This window comes from Neodiprion pinetum, chromosome 3 (assembly GCF_021155775.2).
Source record: "Neodiprion pinetum isolate iyNeoPine1 chromosome 3, iyNeoPine1.2, whole genome shotgun sequence".
Taxonomy (NCBI): Eukaryota; Metazoa; Arthropoda; class Insecta; order Hymenoptera; family Diprionidae; genus Neodiprion; species Neodiprion pinetum.
Genome location: NC_060234.1, coordinates 36,008,570 through 36,028,054, shown reverse-complemented (window position 1 = coordinate 36,028,054; position 19,485 = coordinate 36,008,570). Strand labels below are relative to the sequence as shown.

The 19,485-nt window shown below is 36.9% G+C and overlaps 4 protein-coding genes across 8 annotated transcripts; 2 read left to right on the top strand and 2 right to left on the bottom strand.

Moving 5' to 3' along the window:
- Positions 1-16: 16 nt before the first annotated feature.
- LOC124213642 (uncharacterized) lies at positions 17-2,202 on the bottom strand. The gene is made up of 3 exons (XM_046615117.2): positions 1,010-2,202; positions 632-814; positions 17-547 (listed from the first exon to the last, which is right to left on the bottom strand). The coding sequence occupies exons 1-3, from the start codon at positions 1,044-1,046 to the stop codon at positions 459-461; spliced, it is 309 nt and encodes a 102-aa protein (XP_046471073.1). The 5' UTR covers positions 1,047-2,202; the 3' UTR covers positions 17-458.
- Positions 2,203-3,089: 887 nt separating this feature from the next.
- On the top strand, positions 3,090-10,232 carry Set1 (SET domain containing 1). 4 transcript variants are annotated; one of them, XM_046615085.2, is made up of 10 exons: positions 3,090-4,079; positions 4,161-6,315; positions 6,472-6,753; positions 6,890-7,195; positions 7,283-7,549; positions 7,633-8,270; positions 8,472-9,111; positions 9,181-9,402; positions 9,503-9,760; positions 9,932-10,232. In XM_046615085.2, the coding sequence occupies exons 2-10, from the start codon at positions 4,576-4,578 to the stop codon at positions 10,103-10,105; spliced, it is 4,527 nt and encodes a 1,508-aa protein (XP_046471041.1). In that variant the 5' UTR covers positions 3,090-4,079; positions 4,161-4,575; the 3' UTR covers positions 10,106-10,232. The 4 variants fall into 4 exon arrangements, with proteins under 4 accessions (XP_046471041.1, XP_046471040.1, XP_046471037.1 ...); XM_046615084.2 differs by having other exon boundaries at positions 4,154-6,315; XM_046615081.2 differs by having other exon boundaries at positions 3,090-4,458; positions 4,544-6,315.
- A 223-nt stretch (positions 10,233-10,455) lies between these two features.
- On the bottom strand, positions 10,456-11,435 carry MED21 (mediator complex subunit 21). 2 transcript variants are annotated; one of them, XM_046615111.2, is made up of 4 exons: positions 11,336-11,425; positions 11,161-11,232; positions 10,981-11,092; positions 10,456-10,912 (listed from the first exon to the last, which is right to left on the bottom strand). In XM_046615111.2, the coding sequence occupies exons 2-4, from the start codon at positions 11,200-11,202 to the stop codon at positions 10,527-10,529; spliced, it is 540 nt and encodes a 179-aa protein (XP_046471067.1). In that variant the 5' UTR covers positions 11,203-11,232; positions 11,336-11,425; the 3' UTR covers positions 10,456-10,526. The 2 variants fall into 2 exon arrangements, with proteins under 2 accessions (XP_046471067.1, XP_068990899.1); XM_069134798.1 differs by having other exon boundaries at positions 11,161-11,435.
- A 94-nt stretch (positions 11,436-11,529) lies between these two features.
- LOC124213634 (uncharacterized) lies at positions 11,530-18,660 on the top strand. Its single transcript, XM_046615106.2, has 9 exons — positions 11,530-11,845; positions 13,726-13,912; positions 14,048-14,208; positions 14,358-14,539; positions 15,453-15,603; positions 15,880-15,939; positions 16,041-16,230; positions 16,301-16,590; positions 17,524-18,660. Exons 1-8 carry the CDS (start codon positions 11,822-11,824, stop codon positions 16,525-16,527), a joined length of 1,182 nt encoding a protein of 393 aa, XP_046471062.1. The 5' UTR covers positions 11,530-11,821; the 3' UTR covers positions 16,528-16,590; positions 17,524-18,660.
- Positions 18,661-19,485: the final 825 nt, after the last annotated feature.

Here is a 19,485-nt window from a genome sequence, read left to right as displayed (position 1 = left end):
TTAACTTAATCCCATTTTGTTTCTCATTTAATTAAGTTTTTCAATCTTAATATTCGTCGGTAATTATAACCTGACAAATTAAACTAACAATAAGTATAACACAAGTGTAACATAATATTTTTATGATTAATTCAATCGTTATTCCATTAGTTACTTGAGATTTAAAAAGAATTTTAACCACACCGTGGGCTATGCAGTGCAAGTTGTGCTGTAACCAGATATTTTGCTATCCCATGTTTGAAAAAGCAATGAATCATTCAACATTTACAGCAGAAGAACGTCCCTCCCTAGTAGTAGTACTGAGTTCAAGTAATCACACAGTCGTTGCATATCGTTAATATCTCCTGCAATCAGTTATGCATTGCATGAATCTGACCCACAGTAACAATATTCTGCAGGTTTACCAGGCCTGCCCGTATCTTCAAACATGGAACACCTTTCATTGTAAGCGGAGCTTACTACTCGTTCTTCACTATTCCATTTCGAATCATTCCAGTAGTAAGATACTTCTCTCTGTGGAGCGCAGTCCCGCTCAATGTTTCAATTTCTGAAAAGTTCAGAAAATTCGAGTTTAAAATTTTTAAAGTAATATATCCTTCGCCTTCATATCATTAACTCTAATAGTACTTACCTCCGTGCAGTAGAGGAACAGAATAAGTTTTATTCATGCAGAACGTAGATTTTGGACAGTAAACCTTGAACCGCTGACTTCGATCGAACTGAGAGCATGCCAAAGATCTCTGAGAATTAAATTCCTTTGTTGGGGTGCATTTGTAGCACATGATGCCTTCTGAGGCTGTCATTACAATGAAACCTAGAAAGTATGCGAAAAACCTGGTAGGTGTGTCATCAAGATTTGTAGTATATATGCCACATTTCTTTGTAATCCAAACGAAATGTTATAGAAATTCAAATCGTTATTCCAAAACTTTGTGTAGATAAAGCTAAATTTCATTATTTAAAACCCAGAAATAATATAGTTATGAGTAAATGTATGTCTTTTACATACATGAAAGAATGAGCAAAACCTTCAGTATTTCTGGCATCTTAGCGTAGTGACCAAAATTAATTGTTGCTAAAATAAGGTCTAATTAATATCTTTGAAGATTGTTTATAGTTCTTTTCACAATAATTGTTACAGACGTGAAAAGAACTTATTTACAATGTATAACGTGTAAAGTAAATTAAGTCAACACTGGTTTTCTACTTCTGCGGGACACTGTACAGTTTGTACTAATTAGAATCAGGCTTTCCGCCCACTCTTGTGAGTGACGTGTTACACAGCTTCCTCCCATCTCATCACTTTGCTGTAAACTTGGTCAACTCTCATATCATTGTCAGAAAAACTACTTTTATCCATAAACCTATAATTGGTCAGTAAATGGTAATGGATCATAAATGTTTAGTAAATAACTCAGATACATCACGTTATCTCTCTTTGTCATAATCCATACTTAATTATTTACATCTTGGTAATAATTTAAATCAGGAAGTATTTGTGGTTCGAGGATCGTATACACGATAGTTTTTTGGCCTTTGTTTTTAGTCTTAGTCAGACATTATAATCAGTGGATGAGTCAGTCTTATTGCAATTTATTTTTAATGGTTAATGCCATATTACCAGTTGTAAAATATGAAGGTTATTCAGATGGTTAGGACTAATGATATTTTACATCTCACAATGATCAGAAACCTGTGATGTGTATATACCTCCTCCCTAACAAGAAAGCTGTGTTCTTTATAAGAAAGTATATACGTGAATTTGGGTTAAAAACTTCTTTTACTTTGCAAATGATTAAGGGAACTAAAGATAACTTTCATCACTTCCAAAATAAATTCAGCTCACGAAATATCTTTATTGTACCTGTGATTTGAACTCATTGGCAAAGTCAGCACAGCAAATTTGTAATGCAAGTTGGTACCAAATAACTTATTCATGCGAAGTATTATATTTTGAAACAACCATAAATCTGAGATATATCGTTTCAGGGCAACAAAGAGAGATATTAAGCCACTTAAAATTATGATAGTATATTCGGAATTATGTAGAATATTAATGTAATTCCATTCTATTTTATGGTTTTAATTTATTTTTTCATTCATAATATTTAACTGTATTTACAACATGACAAATTGAACTAAGTTTAATGCAAGAGTAAGTTAATATTCTCATGATTAACTTGAACACTATTACACTGATTACTTGAGTTTTGAGAAGAGGGTCTTAGCCACACAGTGATCTACACAGTGCAAGTAATCAAAGAGCTCTTCTACACAAATTTCTGCTGTCTTTGTTCTCGAATTCACTCGATCATTACACGTGGTCAATTTTTCTTGTAGGCTCGCGCACTTCGGCAGATTTCCACATTCTTCCTGCAAATCAGAAAATTGAATCACATACAATATTCTCTAAAAGTTTATTCTACTGACTAGCATGGAAAAAGTGGTAACTTATGAATTTTTTTGGCTATCACGTAATCTCATTACGTTTTATAACAGATGTTAATACAGAAAACATGATTTAATTTCAATCAAATTGTCACTGCAGAAGTTAACCTTTCTAACCTACACACTCATCATTCAGTATTTAATTAGGAAAATCTGATGCATTAACCATTAAAGTGGACGTTTCCATTTTACCAACTAATAAAGGTAATGCAATCGAAATAGACCTTTTATGCTTAGAGTGAAAAGCAAAAATGAAATGTTATACCGCCTAATTGGTGGTGAACGTTAAGTGAAGAATTGCAGTTTTAATCAGAATAACACGATAAGTGTGAAGAACGTAATGATATACGTATGATTGAATTTACAAAGGTAGATGTTTAGAGTATTTAAATGTATAAATTCATGTCAGTTATGTAATAATTATTAAAGCGAAGTGATGTGATATACCTTGAGTTGCTTTTGCGGATCAACGAGCTCCTCGTCGGAGGCAACAACCGTTGGCAGGTGACGAGTGAGAAAGCTTGAGAAGATTGACATTGTGCCTAAAACAAAAGCATAGGTAACACGCGTCTGTTATAATTTCGCAACAATTGTAAATTCAATTGAATTCAATGATTTCAGGCACCTTTTCTCAAGCGAACTGAAGTCTCGGCTTTGTGATATAAATGGCCGTCGATGAGAAAACCATGATGCACTTGGGCCTGCACACGATTACCGACGCATGCGTGCCACCTCAGTTTCTTATCAAATCAACGCAGCCATTGGCCGAAATGGTATTTAAAAATTCCACTAGGACATAACTGACCAATGCGTGGATTAATGCCATTCATCGTCCGTCGGCAAGTTTTTCGACGATTATTCAACGCAAAATTACAATTGTTTAATGCAGATATCTGGCTGCTTAACGTAATGCCAAGCATTCACCGAGCTATCAGGTATTTTATAAAAGATTCAGGGAAACTATACGTCTCCCTACGGAAGAGGATATGGGATAACCGAATCGGGTCGGGCTATTGCCTCCTCCCTCGTAAAACTACTTTTTTTGCGCATTGTTCTCGGGTATCAACGCAAATAAGTTATTCATATATCAATAAAATGATATCGTCGAATGGCTAAGTAATTACATCGAGCAATGAAAATAGCGATGCTCGCGGTTATTTCTAATTCTAACATAGATTCCTTCATTGATGATTATCACTGCGCGACAAGGATGGCGTCATCCAGAAATACACGCATCGCTTTTCGTATCGCGAGACAAAAAGTGATGATTGCGATATTGCAAAGCCGAGATTTTCACTAAAGAAAAGAGAGTTATAAACGTTGGTAATAGTCGTCTACGCTCCGATAACAAATGTTCGAGGTTTATTTTGCAATGGTTAACTCAATCTGAGTGTAGAGCGTTGTGTGGACAGTCAATCTCGAAGTGCCTTTGCGCTAAGCGTGTCGGAAGGGGCTGTAGTAAAAAAAGGGAGAATTTTTGAAGAAAAGAAATATCAAGGGAGCCAAGCAAGGGTTCTCCCTGATTAAAAAGACGACGACGAAATCGAGAAGCGTCAAGAAACACGAAGGAGATGTCTAAGATGTGCCGAGTATGAAGAAAAATCGAAGTCCTACATGAACGACTGATCGAGGTTGGGTTTACACACAAAAAAAAACTTGTAATTGTACTAATTTTGCATTTACTCAACAATCAAAAACATGCCAGAGTGAAGATTCTTACAGGAAGAAAAGTCTACGAGTACGAATTCCCGAGAACGGTCAAACATCTTCGATCATAACCATTTTAGGTTATGTTTGCCTGGCTTTGATGTTATCCTGCACCAATTTCGGACCACTATTCACCCTTATAATCGGAATTCTCCAGACATCGTTGAACTGACTATTCCAGGCTTTAAAACGTTTGCTTTGATCACCTTTTTGCCAAGTTGAAGACACCGAACTTTTGTCAAATTGGGTCTCAAAAATAACCTTTTAAACTTGTTTGAACCATTGGCTCCAGCTTTTTCTTAGGTACTTGAAATACATTTCAAACTACCAAGTTATTCAACTGTCGAACATATCCATGGAAAAATATTTATTTAGAATTCTGGGCTAGAATTTTATCTGAATGGATGATGCCTGGAGGCGATGAACGGAATGGAGAGGCATGGACACGGGCACGGACATTCGCATCACCATCACGGCCATGGAACCTCGCAAAGTTCGTCACAAAACTCCAATCAATCGTCAAAGCATGGTCATACGCATGGCGCACATCCTCAAAAAGAGGCAGCCACTGGTCAAGCTGCTCAGAAACTGAGGAACTACAAACTGCTCGTCGATCCCTTCCTTGTAAAAGGTGCCTCCAAGTTATACCGTTACGATGGAATTGTTCCTGGAGATCCGACGTATCCTCCAGTTCAACTTCGAGATCCAAGATCGCAGTTGACGAGAATATGGACGAGATTAGAACAGCTGGACTTACCTGTACCACGATTCAAAATAGATTCTAATTATTGCGGGGAGCCGCCGCCGCTGGAGGTTACATTTTGCCATCTTAATGACAATATTGATAGAGGTTTCCTAACGGATATGGTACACAAATTTGGTTTGATCGAAGAGTTGACTATTTATTACCATCCGTTGACTAACAAACATCTAGGAATTGCTAGGGTTATATTTGAGACAACAAAGGCTTCTAAAGCTTGTGTAGAGAAGTTAAATAACACTTCTGTAATGGGAAAGGTATTGAGGGTATTCTTGGACCCGTTTGGTGACGAGTGTAAAAAGATATATGAGGATTTGACGACTGAAAAGAAGCCAGAGAAGAAAGTTGAAAAAGAAGTGAAGCTGGAGGTTGAATCTGAAAAACAAACACCAATTGAAAAGGCACCACCTGAAGACAGGGAGGAGTACAGACCTGTTAAAAAGAGCACTCAAAGCATCGAAAAGACAAGGGATCCTTATATTGAAAATTCAAGATTCAGTAAATTTAGAGATTATCCAACCCCTGGTGGTAGCACTGGTAGTGATTTGGGCTATGGCACAGCGCCGAGTGAACTCAATTATTCCAGTACCTATTCACAGAATTCTACACCAGCGGCGAGCTATGATTACCCTCAATATTATTCCAGTTATCATCACCAAGCATCCAACAGTTACGTCGCAAGCATGCCACCAAGTGTTACGCAATCTATATCAATGCAACAAAATTCTAACTTGTGGTGGGGAGCTACTGGACCCAGTGCTGGTCCCGCAGGATACTCAGCTACACCCGTGTGGCCAGCAGTCCAGCATAATGTGGGTATCGATACTCCAAGTTTAATTCCAGATGCAAAAACTTCTACTTTGTTAAAAAGTACGCAAACGCATCACATGCCTAAGAAAGAGAAAGAGAGTCTACCAGTTACGACAAAAAATTCTTCAAGAAATTCTCCAGTGGACAATTCTGGAAAAACTTTAGATTTAGATACCAGAATCGCCATGCTTTTAAAGGACAAAGCCGGAGGTATGGCTCCACCATTCTTACAGTTTGGAAGCGATTCTGAAGATGATAAAAGATCTCTTCAACCAGATGAAGAAATGCTCTCCGAACCACCAAGCCCGTTCCTTTCATCCGACATGTATAAGTCCTGTTTTGAAAAGATCTTAGAACGTAATAAAGAAAGACGAAAAACACATGAAAACAATATTAATCAGTTCTCCGTTGACGAAGAATTAGGAAGTGTGATTAGCTCTAGCGAAGACGAAGCTTTGTTAGGTAGTTATAGTCCTGCCCCTGATGATATGGAACCAGAACCACCCAAGGAACCTCCTCCTCCACCACCTCCGGATGACGATAGGATGTCCTTGAGCAGTTTAAGCTCTGGAGATGAGAAGATTGAAGAGGTAAATTGGCCCCAAATCTATACACGTAACAGTTCTAATTACGTATTTTAATGCAAATATTTAAAATTGATAGAAGCTCCCTCAATCTGTAAAACAAATACACTTACACTGTAAATCGATTAACAATTTAACAAGTCTTTTATGATATTGTGGCAGGTTGTAGCTCAAACTGAACCACAGAATCAGTTGTACTCGGGAGCTAGTTATCCCGGACATCTAGCACAGTATCCAGCATCGGCAGATGTGTATCATTGGCCAAAACCAGCACAGTACCCTTATCCATATGGAACACCCTATTTACCAAATCATCATTACCAGCCATCAACAAATTCCGTTACTGGGGGTGTCGGTGCACCTCAAGGAACTGCCTACTATCCCACATTGCAATCCAGACTGCAGGCATTAGCCAACCACAATATTACCAAGGATAATCCACAGGTTGGTTAAAAATAAAGTTTGATAAAATACCATACTTAAAACCATCTGAATCTGTGGTGAATTCAAATGTAGGAATTGATTCAGAGGTCGCAAAAATGCAAAGATGTATTTTTACAATCTCTTTTACTTTATTAAGGGCCCTACGATCAATGGAGTACTGAACAGAGTTGTTACGGAGCTAAAACAAATCTTGAAGAGAGATTTTAATAAGAAGATGATTGAAAATACAGCGTTCAAGTTGTTCGAGGTTTGGTGGGATGAGAAGAAAACTCAGAAGACGCAAAGTACTGATGAAATCATGAGTAATAATGCTGTCAAGGAAGAACCATCCAAGCCACAGGGACTTTCGTCGATTTTAGAACAAGGAACTCCACTGGGACTTAATTATGATGGGTTTGGATTGGGTATTAGAGCTAGTATGCCTAAGATGCCATCCTTCAGGGTAGGTGTTCAACATTTTTTGCTATAGATACATACATCTTGGTGTTACCAAGAAATCGTCTATACTAATTTGTGATATTATTCACAGCGGAAGATCAAGGCACCAAGTCCTTTACCACAAGATGAAGACAGTCGACAATCTGACCATGTGGATCCTGAAATTATTGACAGTGACAGTGATTTGGACCTACAGTCGGCGCAGAAAGCAAAAAGACGTCCTCCCTCTATCGGCACTGCCTCTTCATCTTCGTCATCACACAGTAGTACCTCGAGCGCACAATCCAGCAGCAGTGAATCCAGTAGTAGTTCCAGCGAAAGCTCGGATGAGGAAGAAACTTCTAGTGCTTCCCAGGAGGTATTTGAACGAAAATTGGTCGATTTGAATGTAACCTTGTTGGATGACGTGAAATTAATTTTAAAAAATCACTTCGTCAACAGGATAGCGATGCCCGAATGTCCGATAATCGTCCGCTAGCATGCAACAGTGAAGATCCTGATATTTTAATGGAATTAGCAATTCAGAGATCCTTGGATTGTCCGACACCAACCAGAAGTGAGACACCTGTACCTAGTCTACGGCTACAAGACCAAGATTTGGATCAATTCCCCCAGCACGATAACGAAATAAGCCCAATTTCTTCACCGATCATGGATAGAGAAACCAAAGACGAAAGTAGATTAAGGACAGATGAAATAGAAGTGGAGCGAAGAGTGGATCAACCCGCAACATCTGATGTTCATGTTGACAAATCGAGACCCGAATTGCCGGTACAACCCCAGAAGACAGTTAAGCCACAAATTGTTACTACGTCGCCAATTAAAGAGGAAAATCGAGACATTCAGAAGATGGAAAGTTCTGCTGCTGAGGCACTTATGGCTTTGGCTGGACAAGACAATATCATAAGACACAAGAGTCCAGGTCCTTTACAACCAAATATTATCCGAACTCTACAAACATTGCCGGATAAATACATAAACAATGAACCGATATTGAAAGATTCTGAGAAAATTGATATGTTCAGTGAAATACCTACGACAGATTCGGAAGAGGAAAGCCTGGAAATAAGGAGGATACGGTATGTTGTTAAAAGTGAAATACTAACAGATTAATGAAATCAATGTGCAATACTAAATTTGCAGTATTTAAGTTATAGTTATTTTTTTCTAATCGAGCTACAGAAGTTATTTCAATATTTTTTGGCCAAACGGATAGCCCTGTCTTTTGATCAATTCATTGTGTTCATCACCATGATGCATTCTTTTTTTTTTTTTAATAGATTCCAAGCAGAGACAGATTTGCGTCTGAATGGTCAGCACAGTCCAAGTTCTCCTGGCTCTCAGGCATCTCAAGTTTACATGGAGCACTCGTATTCACTTCCGCCAGCACCACCACAACCTTCCATATCCGATTCCCGAGTTTCCAGTCTACCTGTACCTGTTAAACCGAAACTTACGAAGCCACCAAAATTGGAGAAACTGAAAGAGAAGTCTGATAAGACTGCTAAAAAGAAATATCCCAAATATTCCAAACTCCATACACACCAAAACCATGAAAAAGAGAAAGAAAACATCGAAAATGAGTTCGCGTATGAACCGTTACCACGAAAGTTCGAGGAACCACTTAAAACGTACAAGGAACGGGATCTAATGAGCGAAATGGGAGTGCTTTATGAATTTCTAACAAAAGGAATAGATGCAGAAGATGTTGAATATTTGAGGAGAAGCTACGAAGCTTTGCTGGCAGATGACAACCAAGGATACTGGCTGAATGACACCCATTGGGTTGACCATCCTGCAACGGATATTCCAAGTCCTGCTAAAAGGAAAAAACGAGACGAGTTACGATTACATTCTACAGGAAGCGCTCGGACAGAAGGCTACTACAAAGTTGATATACGCGAAAAAGCCAAACACAAAGTAAGTTTGTGTTACTATATTTCTTGCAGAGAAAGTTATGTTATCTTTGTTTTATTTTCTCATTTTTAGCATCACTATGCTCAAAGCATACAGCGCAGTAATGACATAGAGGATAGTACTGGACCATATTTGGGTGGTGACGGCACAATGAATGGCCCAAAAACAAAGGCTAAGGCATTAACTGGAAAAATGCAGGCCTTATCACGGGAGGCGAGAAGTAATCAGCGGCGGTTATTAACAGCTTTTGGCATTGACACTGACAGTGATTTACTGAAGTTCAATCAGCTCAAGGTAATGTTGATTGGAGTATCATTACATCTGTCAATCAGATTATCATGTATTTTATGTGGAACATTGTGACTCAGTTTTGAATGGCTTTCTTATTACTTAGTTCCGAAAGAAGCAACTGAAATTCGCCAAATCCGGTATTCACGATTGGGGTCTTTTCGCAATGGAACCAATCGCTGCTGATGAAATGGTGATAGAATATGTTGGACAGATGGTGAGACCAGTGGTCGCAGATCTACGTGAAACTCAGTACGAGGCTACAGGCATTGGTAGCTCTTATCTGTTTCGTATTGATCTTGACACTATTATCGATGCGACGAAATGTGGTAACTTGGCAAGATTCATTAATCACAGCTGCAACGTGAGTTCAATTTGTTACTTGAACTATACCTAATTTTTAAGTGTATTCGCTTGAATAGTTGACACTTTATGGATGATTAAGTCTTTAAGACTTTGGAATTCAATTTGCTTTTCTACTATCTTCAGTTCTAAATTATTGAAAAGCAATATAATGGTAAATGATTTGTTACAGCCGAATTGTTATGCTAAAGTAATAACAATTGAAAGCCAGAAGAAGATTGTGATCTACAGCAAGCAACCAATTGGTGTGAACGAAGAAATTACTTATGATTATAAGTTTCCGTTGGAGGATGATAAAATTCCGTGTCTGTGTGGCGCACCCCAATGTCGGGGTACGCTCAATTAATTTCTTGTCACCTTACTGTTCATCCCCCTTCAATCAACCACACCCTTCTCATATTTTTGTAAATAAAGTCCCATGTAAACATTTTATAAAAAGCCAATGGAAAATGGTATGTTTTATTCGAAATTTATTTCTTGTTGCCGAACATTTTGATCATGAAACTCTAGTAAATTATCTAACCATTTTTACCTGAATGAATTTACAGAACTTTATGAACATGTATCTATATTTTTCTTTTCCAATCTTGTGACATTAGTCACCAAGATTTTTTTAGTTAGCGATCTGTTTAATGATACTGCTTCTCTTGAGAGATTTCTCTCTTAAAAGATATGTCTAGAATGAATAAGCTCTGCTTAGGCATTTAGAAAAATGTTTATTTGATAATGACTAAAGTTTCTTAAATGTAAATCGGACAAAATCCATATCACTGGCTCATAGAGTTCGGCGATGGATCTGGTGGTTGATGTGAATTACTTGAAGGAATTGTATTGATAGTACCAAAGTTTTCCTGTTTAAAATTAATATGAGGATTTAAATTTGTATTGATAATTGTGGGAGCAGCAGGATTTTGCATGTCCAGCTGACTCTGCGCAATGTCTTGGAGGGCTGCTTGAATTCTTTGAAGCAAAGCTTCACCCTGTCTGACAGTTTCTTCTAGCTGTTCCGCAGCATCTTGATTTTCTTGTTCAAGTCTGCTCAGACTAGCTACTTGAAGTTCCTGAGAAGAATCTTCACTCGGAAGGCTTTCTATCAATGTATCAATATCTTTGGCGCATCGGGCGATCAGCGTAGCAAATAGAGTCGCATATTCTAAAAAAGTCAAACCAAAATATGCTTTGTGAACTGAATGATCACAAACAATGATTACTGAAACTCACCTTCCTGTGTCTGATGAGGTTGTGGCGTTCCAATTCTATCAAATCCCGGAAATTTAGTAGGCATAGAATATTGTTGCAAGATCCCAACACTGTTGCAGAAGTGTTCAGCTTGCTGTAAGGATAATAATATCGAATTATCGTGATGAGTTTGCCGGCTAATTGATTTTGCGGCAAGCTTACTTGATTTATGGTGTCTTGCAATTGGGTTAGACGATCCGCCATTTTTGCGATGCACCTAATATCAACAACGGACTTTTCCAAACGCAATGGTATTGCCAGAGAGGAAGTACACAAGTTTAATAATCAACCAGATGTAGCAGATGCATATTTTGTTTTTTGAAGTAAATTTACGTACATTATCACATCATATCTCGTTACTCTTGACTTTTGACTATATCAGCTCGTGTTCACTCGTGTTGCGCTGCTGTCACTATCACTATTCTCACGACAATCTGCACGACGCATATATCGATATTATAAGTCACATACTTACCGACGCAGCACCACACTGCCACCATGATCCTGACAGTTTCGTTTTTCGCCTTCCCGCCAGTGCCCAGTGAGAACGCGTTTTCAACGGGTGTCAGATTTGGTTTATTGTTAGAGTTTGGCAGAGAAGAGCCTTATGAAACATAATTAAAACAGTAAAACGCATGTACACTGCTTACTACATTTTCGTATTCACTTCTCGTTGGCGTTGATCTAGACTAGGTTTTCACGAGCAGGAAAATACCACGAAGCAATCACAGCATTTTGCTGCCGACTTCTTGACCAATAGGAATGCTAATAAAGCAGTGACGGATCACGTGTGCGCGTTGAATACGAATCTTCTATTATCGGCATGCCTCATATGGCGCGATCATGGGTACGATCAAATGTTCGATTTACAACTTGTTTACAGTTTATTAATTGAAATTCTTACTTTATAACCTATAATCGAGTTTCCTGTATATCGAGATATTGATTAGCGTCTTTCAAAAATGAAAATGAGACCACAAGCTCAAATACCAGTTCTTTTGATTTATCGTCGAAGTTTTGCGTAAACTGTAAAACATAAAAAATTCCCCATCGTCTTTGACACACTTTGCACTGTAGGAAATAATATATATAGGATAACGAAGCTATCTTTCGAATACGTTATAATGTCAATTGTATTGAATGTACATTGTAATATTCAATGGAATACTTCTTAAAATTCTACGTTAAATGTGTGAATACAAGTATATTGAAGCTTTGCAACCGCGTAAGTATAGTAATGCTCGATATGCACGGTATTCAATCGGTGTGAACTCTCCGAGGCGTCGTTGCGTAATGTCCCTTTGACACCCGCTCTCTAGACCCACCGCATTCGATTCGTCACCCGTCTAATCTCAATGTTTATGTCTGGCTCTCGAAATATTATCGGCTTCCCTGCCTCACCGCCGTGGTCCATACCAAGACGTTGACTTCAGCACGTACACATGTCGATCGTATGCGTGCTAACGCACGTACGACATTTCGGAACGGATGTATGAAAAATGATATCTGGTGTTCGATTCTCAAAACCAATGATCTCATTCTACTTCTTGTTTTTCTTTTTTTGTTTGTGTATAAAGAAGATTTAAGAAGTTTGAAATCCAAAAAACGCCAACCTTATCTGGATAAAAAAATCTCCATAATCTGGAGCTGATACCGGTGAAGCAATTCGATATACGTATATCCTATTTTTTTATTTCATAACGTCCGTTCCAAAATTAGATATATTCCGCGCGCCTAAACCCAACTCGTTTTACAACGTACCGAAATGTCGTAAAAATATCTAAAAATTTCCAGAAGCATGATTTACACGTTAATATTGTTCTGAATACCGGACACTCCTCAATAACGGACAATATTTCTAGTCCTGAAATTTCACCGTAGAGAAAAACCTCGTTTATCCGAGGTAACGTGGGGAGGAGGTATCTCGGATAAGCGAAAACTGGCATAACACGGAAGAAATGAAAAATGTGAAGATTTGAATGATTTTTTACGAATTTGATATGGTAGAATGAAATTTAAACACAAAGGTACATGAAAGTGAAACTCTAAGGAACGTAGATCAATCTCTGGGGAACAAAGCATTGTTGCTACATATAAGCAACAAAGTAGCAATCGCAAAATACTTCGCACGTACGGCATATGCGTACTGTATTCGATCACACACCTCGATGTTACAGTGCTCGAATAAGTCCGTTGCCTCATATTGTGAAACTTGGTTGATCGAAGGTCGGACAAACCAGGTTTCATTGTACACCATGAATTTCCTCGTAGTCGTTGGCGGAAAAATGATAAATATTCAGTACGATACAGTTCTGAAGGTTCAGTTGCTGTTCCGACGTGAAGGAAACATGAGTGAGAGAAATTTGACTATTTTTATTTGGATTTTTTGGATAATTTTTCGTTTGTGCGTCGATGTAGAATGCGGCAACGAAACCGGACAAAATAACGTATTATTTACATTTTAATTTATAAATTCTATTTACTAAGTTTATATCCAATAGTTGTGTCACAAGATGACAATTTTCAGATGCAGTATAGTTCTCTAGTATTTCTACTTTTCAGTAATTTATCATGATATCGGGTATATAAATTATGGTCAAACCAATTTCATACTGCATCTAATAGGTTGTCAGGGATGTGAAATATTTTTCCGTAATTCGTTTTTGCCAACAGCTGTAACGACCAAATTTATAAATATTTCTGTACAGACGTGATTACTTGTTTTAGACTTGGCGAGAGTGGAACTTCAGTCCACCACACCGTAAGTGTGTGAATCTTAAAATTGACAATCAATTCAGTTTGGCAAATCCGAGCCTAAATAATCAGTGTGACTATGAATCCAAGACATCTCAGCCACCTAGTTGGCTTCAACACCAACGGTCCACACAATTCCAAGATTTTCCTGATTTTACTGGTAAGACATTTTTTTTAGTAGATAATTGCCACTCGTATTGGCGAATATACGAATTATATCTTGATTAATGATTCACTATTGACATGTTTCATCTCATATAGTGATAAAATTCGTTATTTTTATATTTGTCTTAAGGAATTGATTGGAAGGTATCAAAGCCACGAGAAAATTTCAAACTTACTCTACTAGCGAAACCACATGTGAAGAATAAAAAGGAATGTCCTTGTGATCCTAGAAAAGATTTTAATCTGTTGCAAAATATGCCTAACAAAAAGGACTCATCATTGTCTATAAAAGTGGGTAATTTAGGTTGAGTAGCTGTATATGTAACAGTCGATATTAATTTAAACGCTCATTGTAGACAACAAGTCATTAGTACAAGATCTTAGGTTCTTTGGTTTGTATTTGTATTTTGTTTTTCTTTCAACATATCTTTCTATTTCAGAAAGGTGTGCCTGCTAATGGTACATTTATCGATATATTTACTGGCTGTTATTATTTTGTCATGACAAATAGAGAAGAAAAAAGTTGGTTGTGGGGTCCCTATTTTTACAATACCACGTATCCTGTCCATGATCCAACCGTGGGATGCCAGTTTGAAAATGTTTCAAATGCGGTTATTGAAACGTGAGCTTCAATTTATCTGTTCAACACCTAACTTTTCAGGTACATGACGTCTTAGTGTTAGAGGGACGGTAAATTTATTTCTTGTGCTGTTTTTTGCGTGGAATTCGTTGGAGATAAAGCGAAAATGATTAAAACAAAAAAAAAAAAAAAAACAATTTAACCCTTTTCGAATTTTTTTTTCCGCAACCAAATTGGAGTATCGTCAAATCTTATGAAAATAGATCTTTAGAGTACTATTCAAGCTGAAAAGGATTTTCTTTTTTCGACAAACATGCTTCAAAAATGGTAAAAATTGTTTTTCTGAGTCTTGTATTTTTTACCAAATGTACTCGTAAATCTGTGTTCTTTAAACTTCTGCGGATGGATTTTACAATACTCAAATTTGGTAGAAAACAAAAATTCCGAAGCGATTAATATTTTTTTTTATAATTCTCATTTTATCACAATCGTATTCTTTGCAAAAAAATCGATTTATCGCTCCCATAACACTAAGGCGTGTGTATTTGAAAAGATGGGTGTCCTCTCCTCTTAATGTGCCTAGTTGGTTGAATTATTGACTGTTATTTCTTGTGGATAAATTCACTGCGAAAATTACGTACTGACTTGAAAAAACTTTCGGCATTGTAATTTTACAAAGTCTAACATAATCAGCGGCAAGTGATATTAACTTCTCAATATGGGACGAATACTACACCTATTCGGTGTACCTATTGCATCGATCTATGTTACGTTTAGTATTCATCTTAAGTATTCATTGACACAAATTTGAAACAGGAATTCTTCTTGTGATTAAAAATTATTTCTGGCATACTTCTAGTTTTACACAATACACCCTTCATTTTCGATTCTTGTTTCTGATTGCACTGAAGAATCTATGAATTTGGAAAAGCCACTCTAATAATGTTATTTTCAGGAGTCGAATATTACCCTTTAACTTGATCATACCAACAACTTGTATCGAAATGAATCTCAAGTTGTGGGAAATTGATGAAGAAAAGTTTAAAAAAGCGAGTGATTTTAGTGTGACCACATCACCGGCGTCGCAGATCTGCCACGTGAGCATGGTAACGTACGACTACTCCGACGTACATTGTACAGACCCTTAGATTGATTCTGATACATTCAAGATCACTGTTGTAGTCTGCTGCTATGTGTTTGACATGGGGAAAAGATACTGTCGGCGGCCTTGAATGTGTTACGATCAATCTGAGGGTCCGTACATATGTCGAATGTTACATCATGACAATCGATGTGTTGATAATTGTATACGATGTCTATTCCTTCTGTCAAATAAGACATCAGATATACACGTATATTTAATACTTTTTACGATGCAACAGGTGGCAAATTTGACTTTTGGATGCGAGTACAATCACACAAACCTTAACCTTTCGTGGCCAGTAAGTGTTATATATTCCTCAAAAAATAATATCGTCTCATCCAGTTTCCCATATCATTTTCCGGGATTTTAAAATCAAAATGAAACAATTAATGTACACAGATGGAATATCAGAATCTAACAAAAGGTGCCTGGCGCGTTAAGGTCGTATGGGAAGGGCTGAAAGAAGGAGACGTTTGTTACTTTTTGGAATTGTCACAAACGTACAAGCGGAGTATACCAGGATGTAGTAATTTACTGTTTAACCCGACACAATGGAAAAATTATGCCACGATTGGGAGGCTCGACCTACGTGAGATATTGATGTTATTATGCTCACCGGGAATTGATACAATTGATAAATCTGACTGTCTTAATTGCAGCTTGTTATAAGAAGCTTAAAGAACCTGGAGCTGGCTGGAATCTTGATGAGCTTAGATTAATTGCAGTTGCTGTTCTCTTAGCAGCAATATTGCTCTTTTGGATCTTGAAATTATTCAGAATCCGATGTGGAAGAAGCCATATGGGAAATGATGTACCCTTCAACACGATAAATCCATTACTGAACAAAGAAAAAGCCCAACAGAATTTTAATAATTTACAGGTTTAATTTTCGTTGATGGAAGAAATGAGATCTTTCAGAGATAAGTTAAAGGAAAGGTGCGGTTGGCCGGTAAGTTTCATTCTTACTTTGTTCTAAAATTCTTCTACTTTAAAATAATACAATTCTCCGTGTGGCGTTGAAAACATTCGAATAAAAACAATTTTATTTATATTTCCCCTCATTGTAAAGGATTTTGTTGTAAGTAAATAATGAGTCATGTTTACAAGCAAGTATTTCGATACTAAAGCCAAATTACAGCATGTTTAGTGCTATGCATTGCGACGTAATATACCTCAATGCTTTTACTATGGTTCTAGGTTTATGACTTGCAATCAGACGAAGACAATGATTTGAATGTTAAATTCGGTTCCAATGAGTGGATTAACCGCTTACTAAAACATAACTGTAGGGTCATTTGGGTTGACACACCACAATTTCGTCATTCAGAAGTCAGGGAATTTTTCAATTATTCAGGGTATTGTGGAGGTGTGGAACGAGAAAGAATAACGCATTTCTCATGAAAAAGCAAAATTCTAGTGACAATGCAATAGATCTTAAATGTGTTTTTTAATATCAAGTGATTCCAAGCTTTATTTATTAGATCCTCGAATCGGCACTATTGTAAAATTGTAATTTAGTCTTGGAAACGCAACATAATCTCTATTATTCAAATTTTCATCAACGAATATCTGTGGAAACAAAATTCTTGCCTCTTGAATATTATTTCTAATAGCTTTTCAACCGATCTGATTTCAAAGGTACAATTTTGAAAAACCCTGCAAGCTACCGAGCTAGGAAAAATGTTATTGAAATAATTGTGACACAATAAGTTTTACAATGCTTGCAACAAAATCTTGCGGTCTATTTAATCAGTATGAACTGAGCTCTTATGACTCCCATCAGATTGTTAAATGTTAGAATTGAATTACGAAGTTAAATCATACAACGTATAACTCTAAAAAGAAAAATTAAATTGTCTGATTTCTTTTTTTTCCAACGTAGGAAGGCGTGAAGTAAGCATATGAAGAAGCATAACCGGCGTGACTCTTGCAATATGTGACGTAACATCCAGAAATATAAATATATAACGTTTAAACAGTAACGTACGGATGATGTAAATGTTCCGGAAATTTATGTTCACCAAAGATCAAAGAGCAAATCTGCATTCATCCTTCGGTTGAGTAATGTCAACTGTACATTTCCTTTTAAGTACTTCTTTACCAAGAATACCTTTTGTACTTATTGTTAGTGAATGTTGAAGTTTCCTGGACTCCTGGAAGTCAATTAAGTATATAAATCATTGCTTTCACCAACATCAAAGGTTTTCCAATTTGTACTTATCGAACTGCGTTTTAATTTTCAGACATTTCAATATTTGTTTCGAGCTTTCGGAATACAATTGCACCTGAGTTTACTAGGATCATAAAAATTCGTATCTAATTTTGTCGCTTGAAATTATTTTTATTATAACTATTATACTAATATGAAGTTTGTACATATCATAAGTATCGCTGCCAAATGTTTATACTTTACTGAATGTAATCAGAATCCAGTGATTAACTACTTTATTGTGTTCCATCAATATTTCTTGAAAGATGATTTACCGTAAGATTATGGTGGGGTGCCTTAGTCGATTTCGATGTTGACGTATATTCTCCAAGAATTGAAGTCTACATATATAAAATGCAAAAAAGGGCTAAACAGCCTCATTCTATGTGCAATTCTCAGCAAAACCACTCCAATATGTTTCAACTTCACACAAAAACAAAAAAATTGCATAATTTCTACGAATTTGCAAATGTACGACCAGCTGTGCTTACGGCTGAGCGTTCGAGAACATGTGAGAAAATTTTTTACCTAAAACAATATTGTAATTCCTAGTTTTCGTTCAGCGACTTCAATATTGCATGAAAACTGTCTCACGATAGTTCATTTTACACGTCATTCTTTTCGGAATTGCGGAAGGTATCTCAATTATGCACTTTTTGGTCACTAAAATGCGGGAAATGTGGAAATAGTAACACGTGTCAAAACACCACACGTTTCTTCGAAGCTTTTCGTTATATGAGCATGATTAACTTTTCTGAATTCCGCTGCGAAAGAGCGATGCAACGTCAAAATTTGAACCCTTTCCGTTCATTTGTACCAAAAAAATGATATCCATTTCTTTCAATACAACTGGGATCATGAAAATGAAGATGGCGATTGTTACAGAACATGCTCTTTGTAAAAATGTCACATTATTTCACTCAGAAAATCAATATGAAAAAGACGCCTGACACTGCCGTCGGTAAATCGTCAATTGACGTGGAAAATCAGTTACAAAAACCGATTACGTGTCAGAGGGTATTATTTTATCGCAGGGAAACCAAAAACGCGAGCGTTGCCTTTCTCTGCCTTTGAATTTGGTGCAATATGAAATAGTTTTTGCAAATTCGTTTAATACTGAGTTATTAGAGCTATTGCTTCTGAAATCAGCATTCAAACCTTTTTGTTCAAATTTGAGTGGTAAGAAGAATTGGGTATGAACATCCAGGTCGCTCACCCTAACTCACGATCAACTCTCACCCGAGATTCTGATCCTGGTATCGGTATAAACAGAGGTATTAACGCGCTCAATTAATGATATGACAGGTGGTGCGACAGTAAACGACAATTCGGTTATTAATATTAATAATGATAATAACAACCAAATTCATATGCGAAAATGATTCGGTGGGAAAACTTTCTTACCATCGTTGACATGCGAAAAAAAAAAAAAAATTACTACCCGTGTTGCTCATTGACGTAACAGGTTTCGAAATGTTTCATAACTCATCGTTATAACGAAAAAGCTTCTCTTATGACTTATTAGATGAATATTAATTTTCTGTGTCAGGTGTTGCCTTCAGCCTGTTAATCCTTGCAATTATGACGAATATGCAATATTGTCTTACATCAGGGTAGATTACTACTTGTAAAGAT

Excerpts from the sequence above, each read along its gene's own strand:
- MED21 (XM_069134798.1), bottom strand. The coding sequence starts at position 11,202 with ATGGCGGATCGTCTAACCCAATTGCAAGACACCATAAATCAA. Across the intron at positions 11,093-11,160 it reads TGCAAGACACCATAAATCAA|CAAGCTGAACACTTCTGCAA; the intron begins GTAAGCTTGCCG and ends TTATCCTTACAG. Across the intron at positions 10,913-10,980 it reads ACCTCATCAGACACAGGAAG|AATATGCGACTCTATTTGCT; the intron begins GTGAGTTTCAGT and ends TGACTTTTTTAG.
- LOC124213634 (XM_046615106.2), top strand. The coding sequence starts at position 11,822 with ATGCCTCATATGGCGCGATCATGG. Across the intron at positions 11,846-13,725 it reads CTCATATGGCGCGATCATGG|ACTTGGCGAGAGTGGAACTT; the intron begins GTACGATCAAAT and ends TACTTGTTTTAG. Across the intron at positions 15,940-16,040 it reads ACCTTAACCTTTCGTGGCCA|ATGGAATATCAGAATCTAAC; the intron begins GTAAGTGTTATA and ends TAATGTACACAG.
- Set1 (XM_046615085.2), top strand. The coding sequence starts at position 4,576 with ATGAACGGAATGGAGAGGCATGGACACGGGCACGGACATTCGCATCAC. Across the intron at positions 7,196-7,282 it reads CTAAGATGCCATCCTTCAGG|CGGAAGATCAAGGCACCAAG; the intron begins GTAGGTGTTCAA and ends TATTATTCACAG. Across the intron at positions 9,403-9,502 it reads TGAAGTTCAATCAGCTCAAG|TTCCGAAAGAAGCAACTGAA; the intron begins GTAATGTTGATT and ends CTTATTACTTAG.
- LOC124213642 (XM_046615117.2), bottom strand. The coding sequence starts at position 1,046 with ATGCCAGAAATACTGAAGGTTTTGCTCATTCTTTCAT. Across the intron at positions 815-1,009 it reads GGTTTTGCTCATTCTTTCAT|GTTTCATTGTAATGACAGCC; the intron begins GTATGTAAAAGA and ends CATACTTTCTAG. Across the intron at positions 548-631 it reads TGTTCCTCTACTGCACGGAG|AAATTGAAACATTGAGCGGG; the intron begins GTAAGTACTATT and ends TGAACTTTTCAG.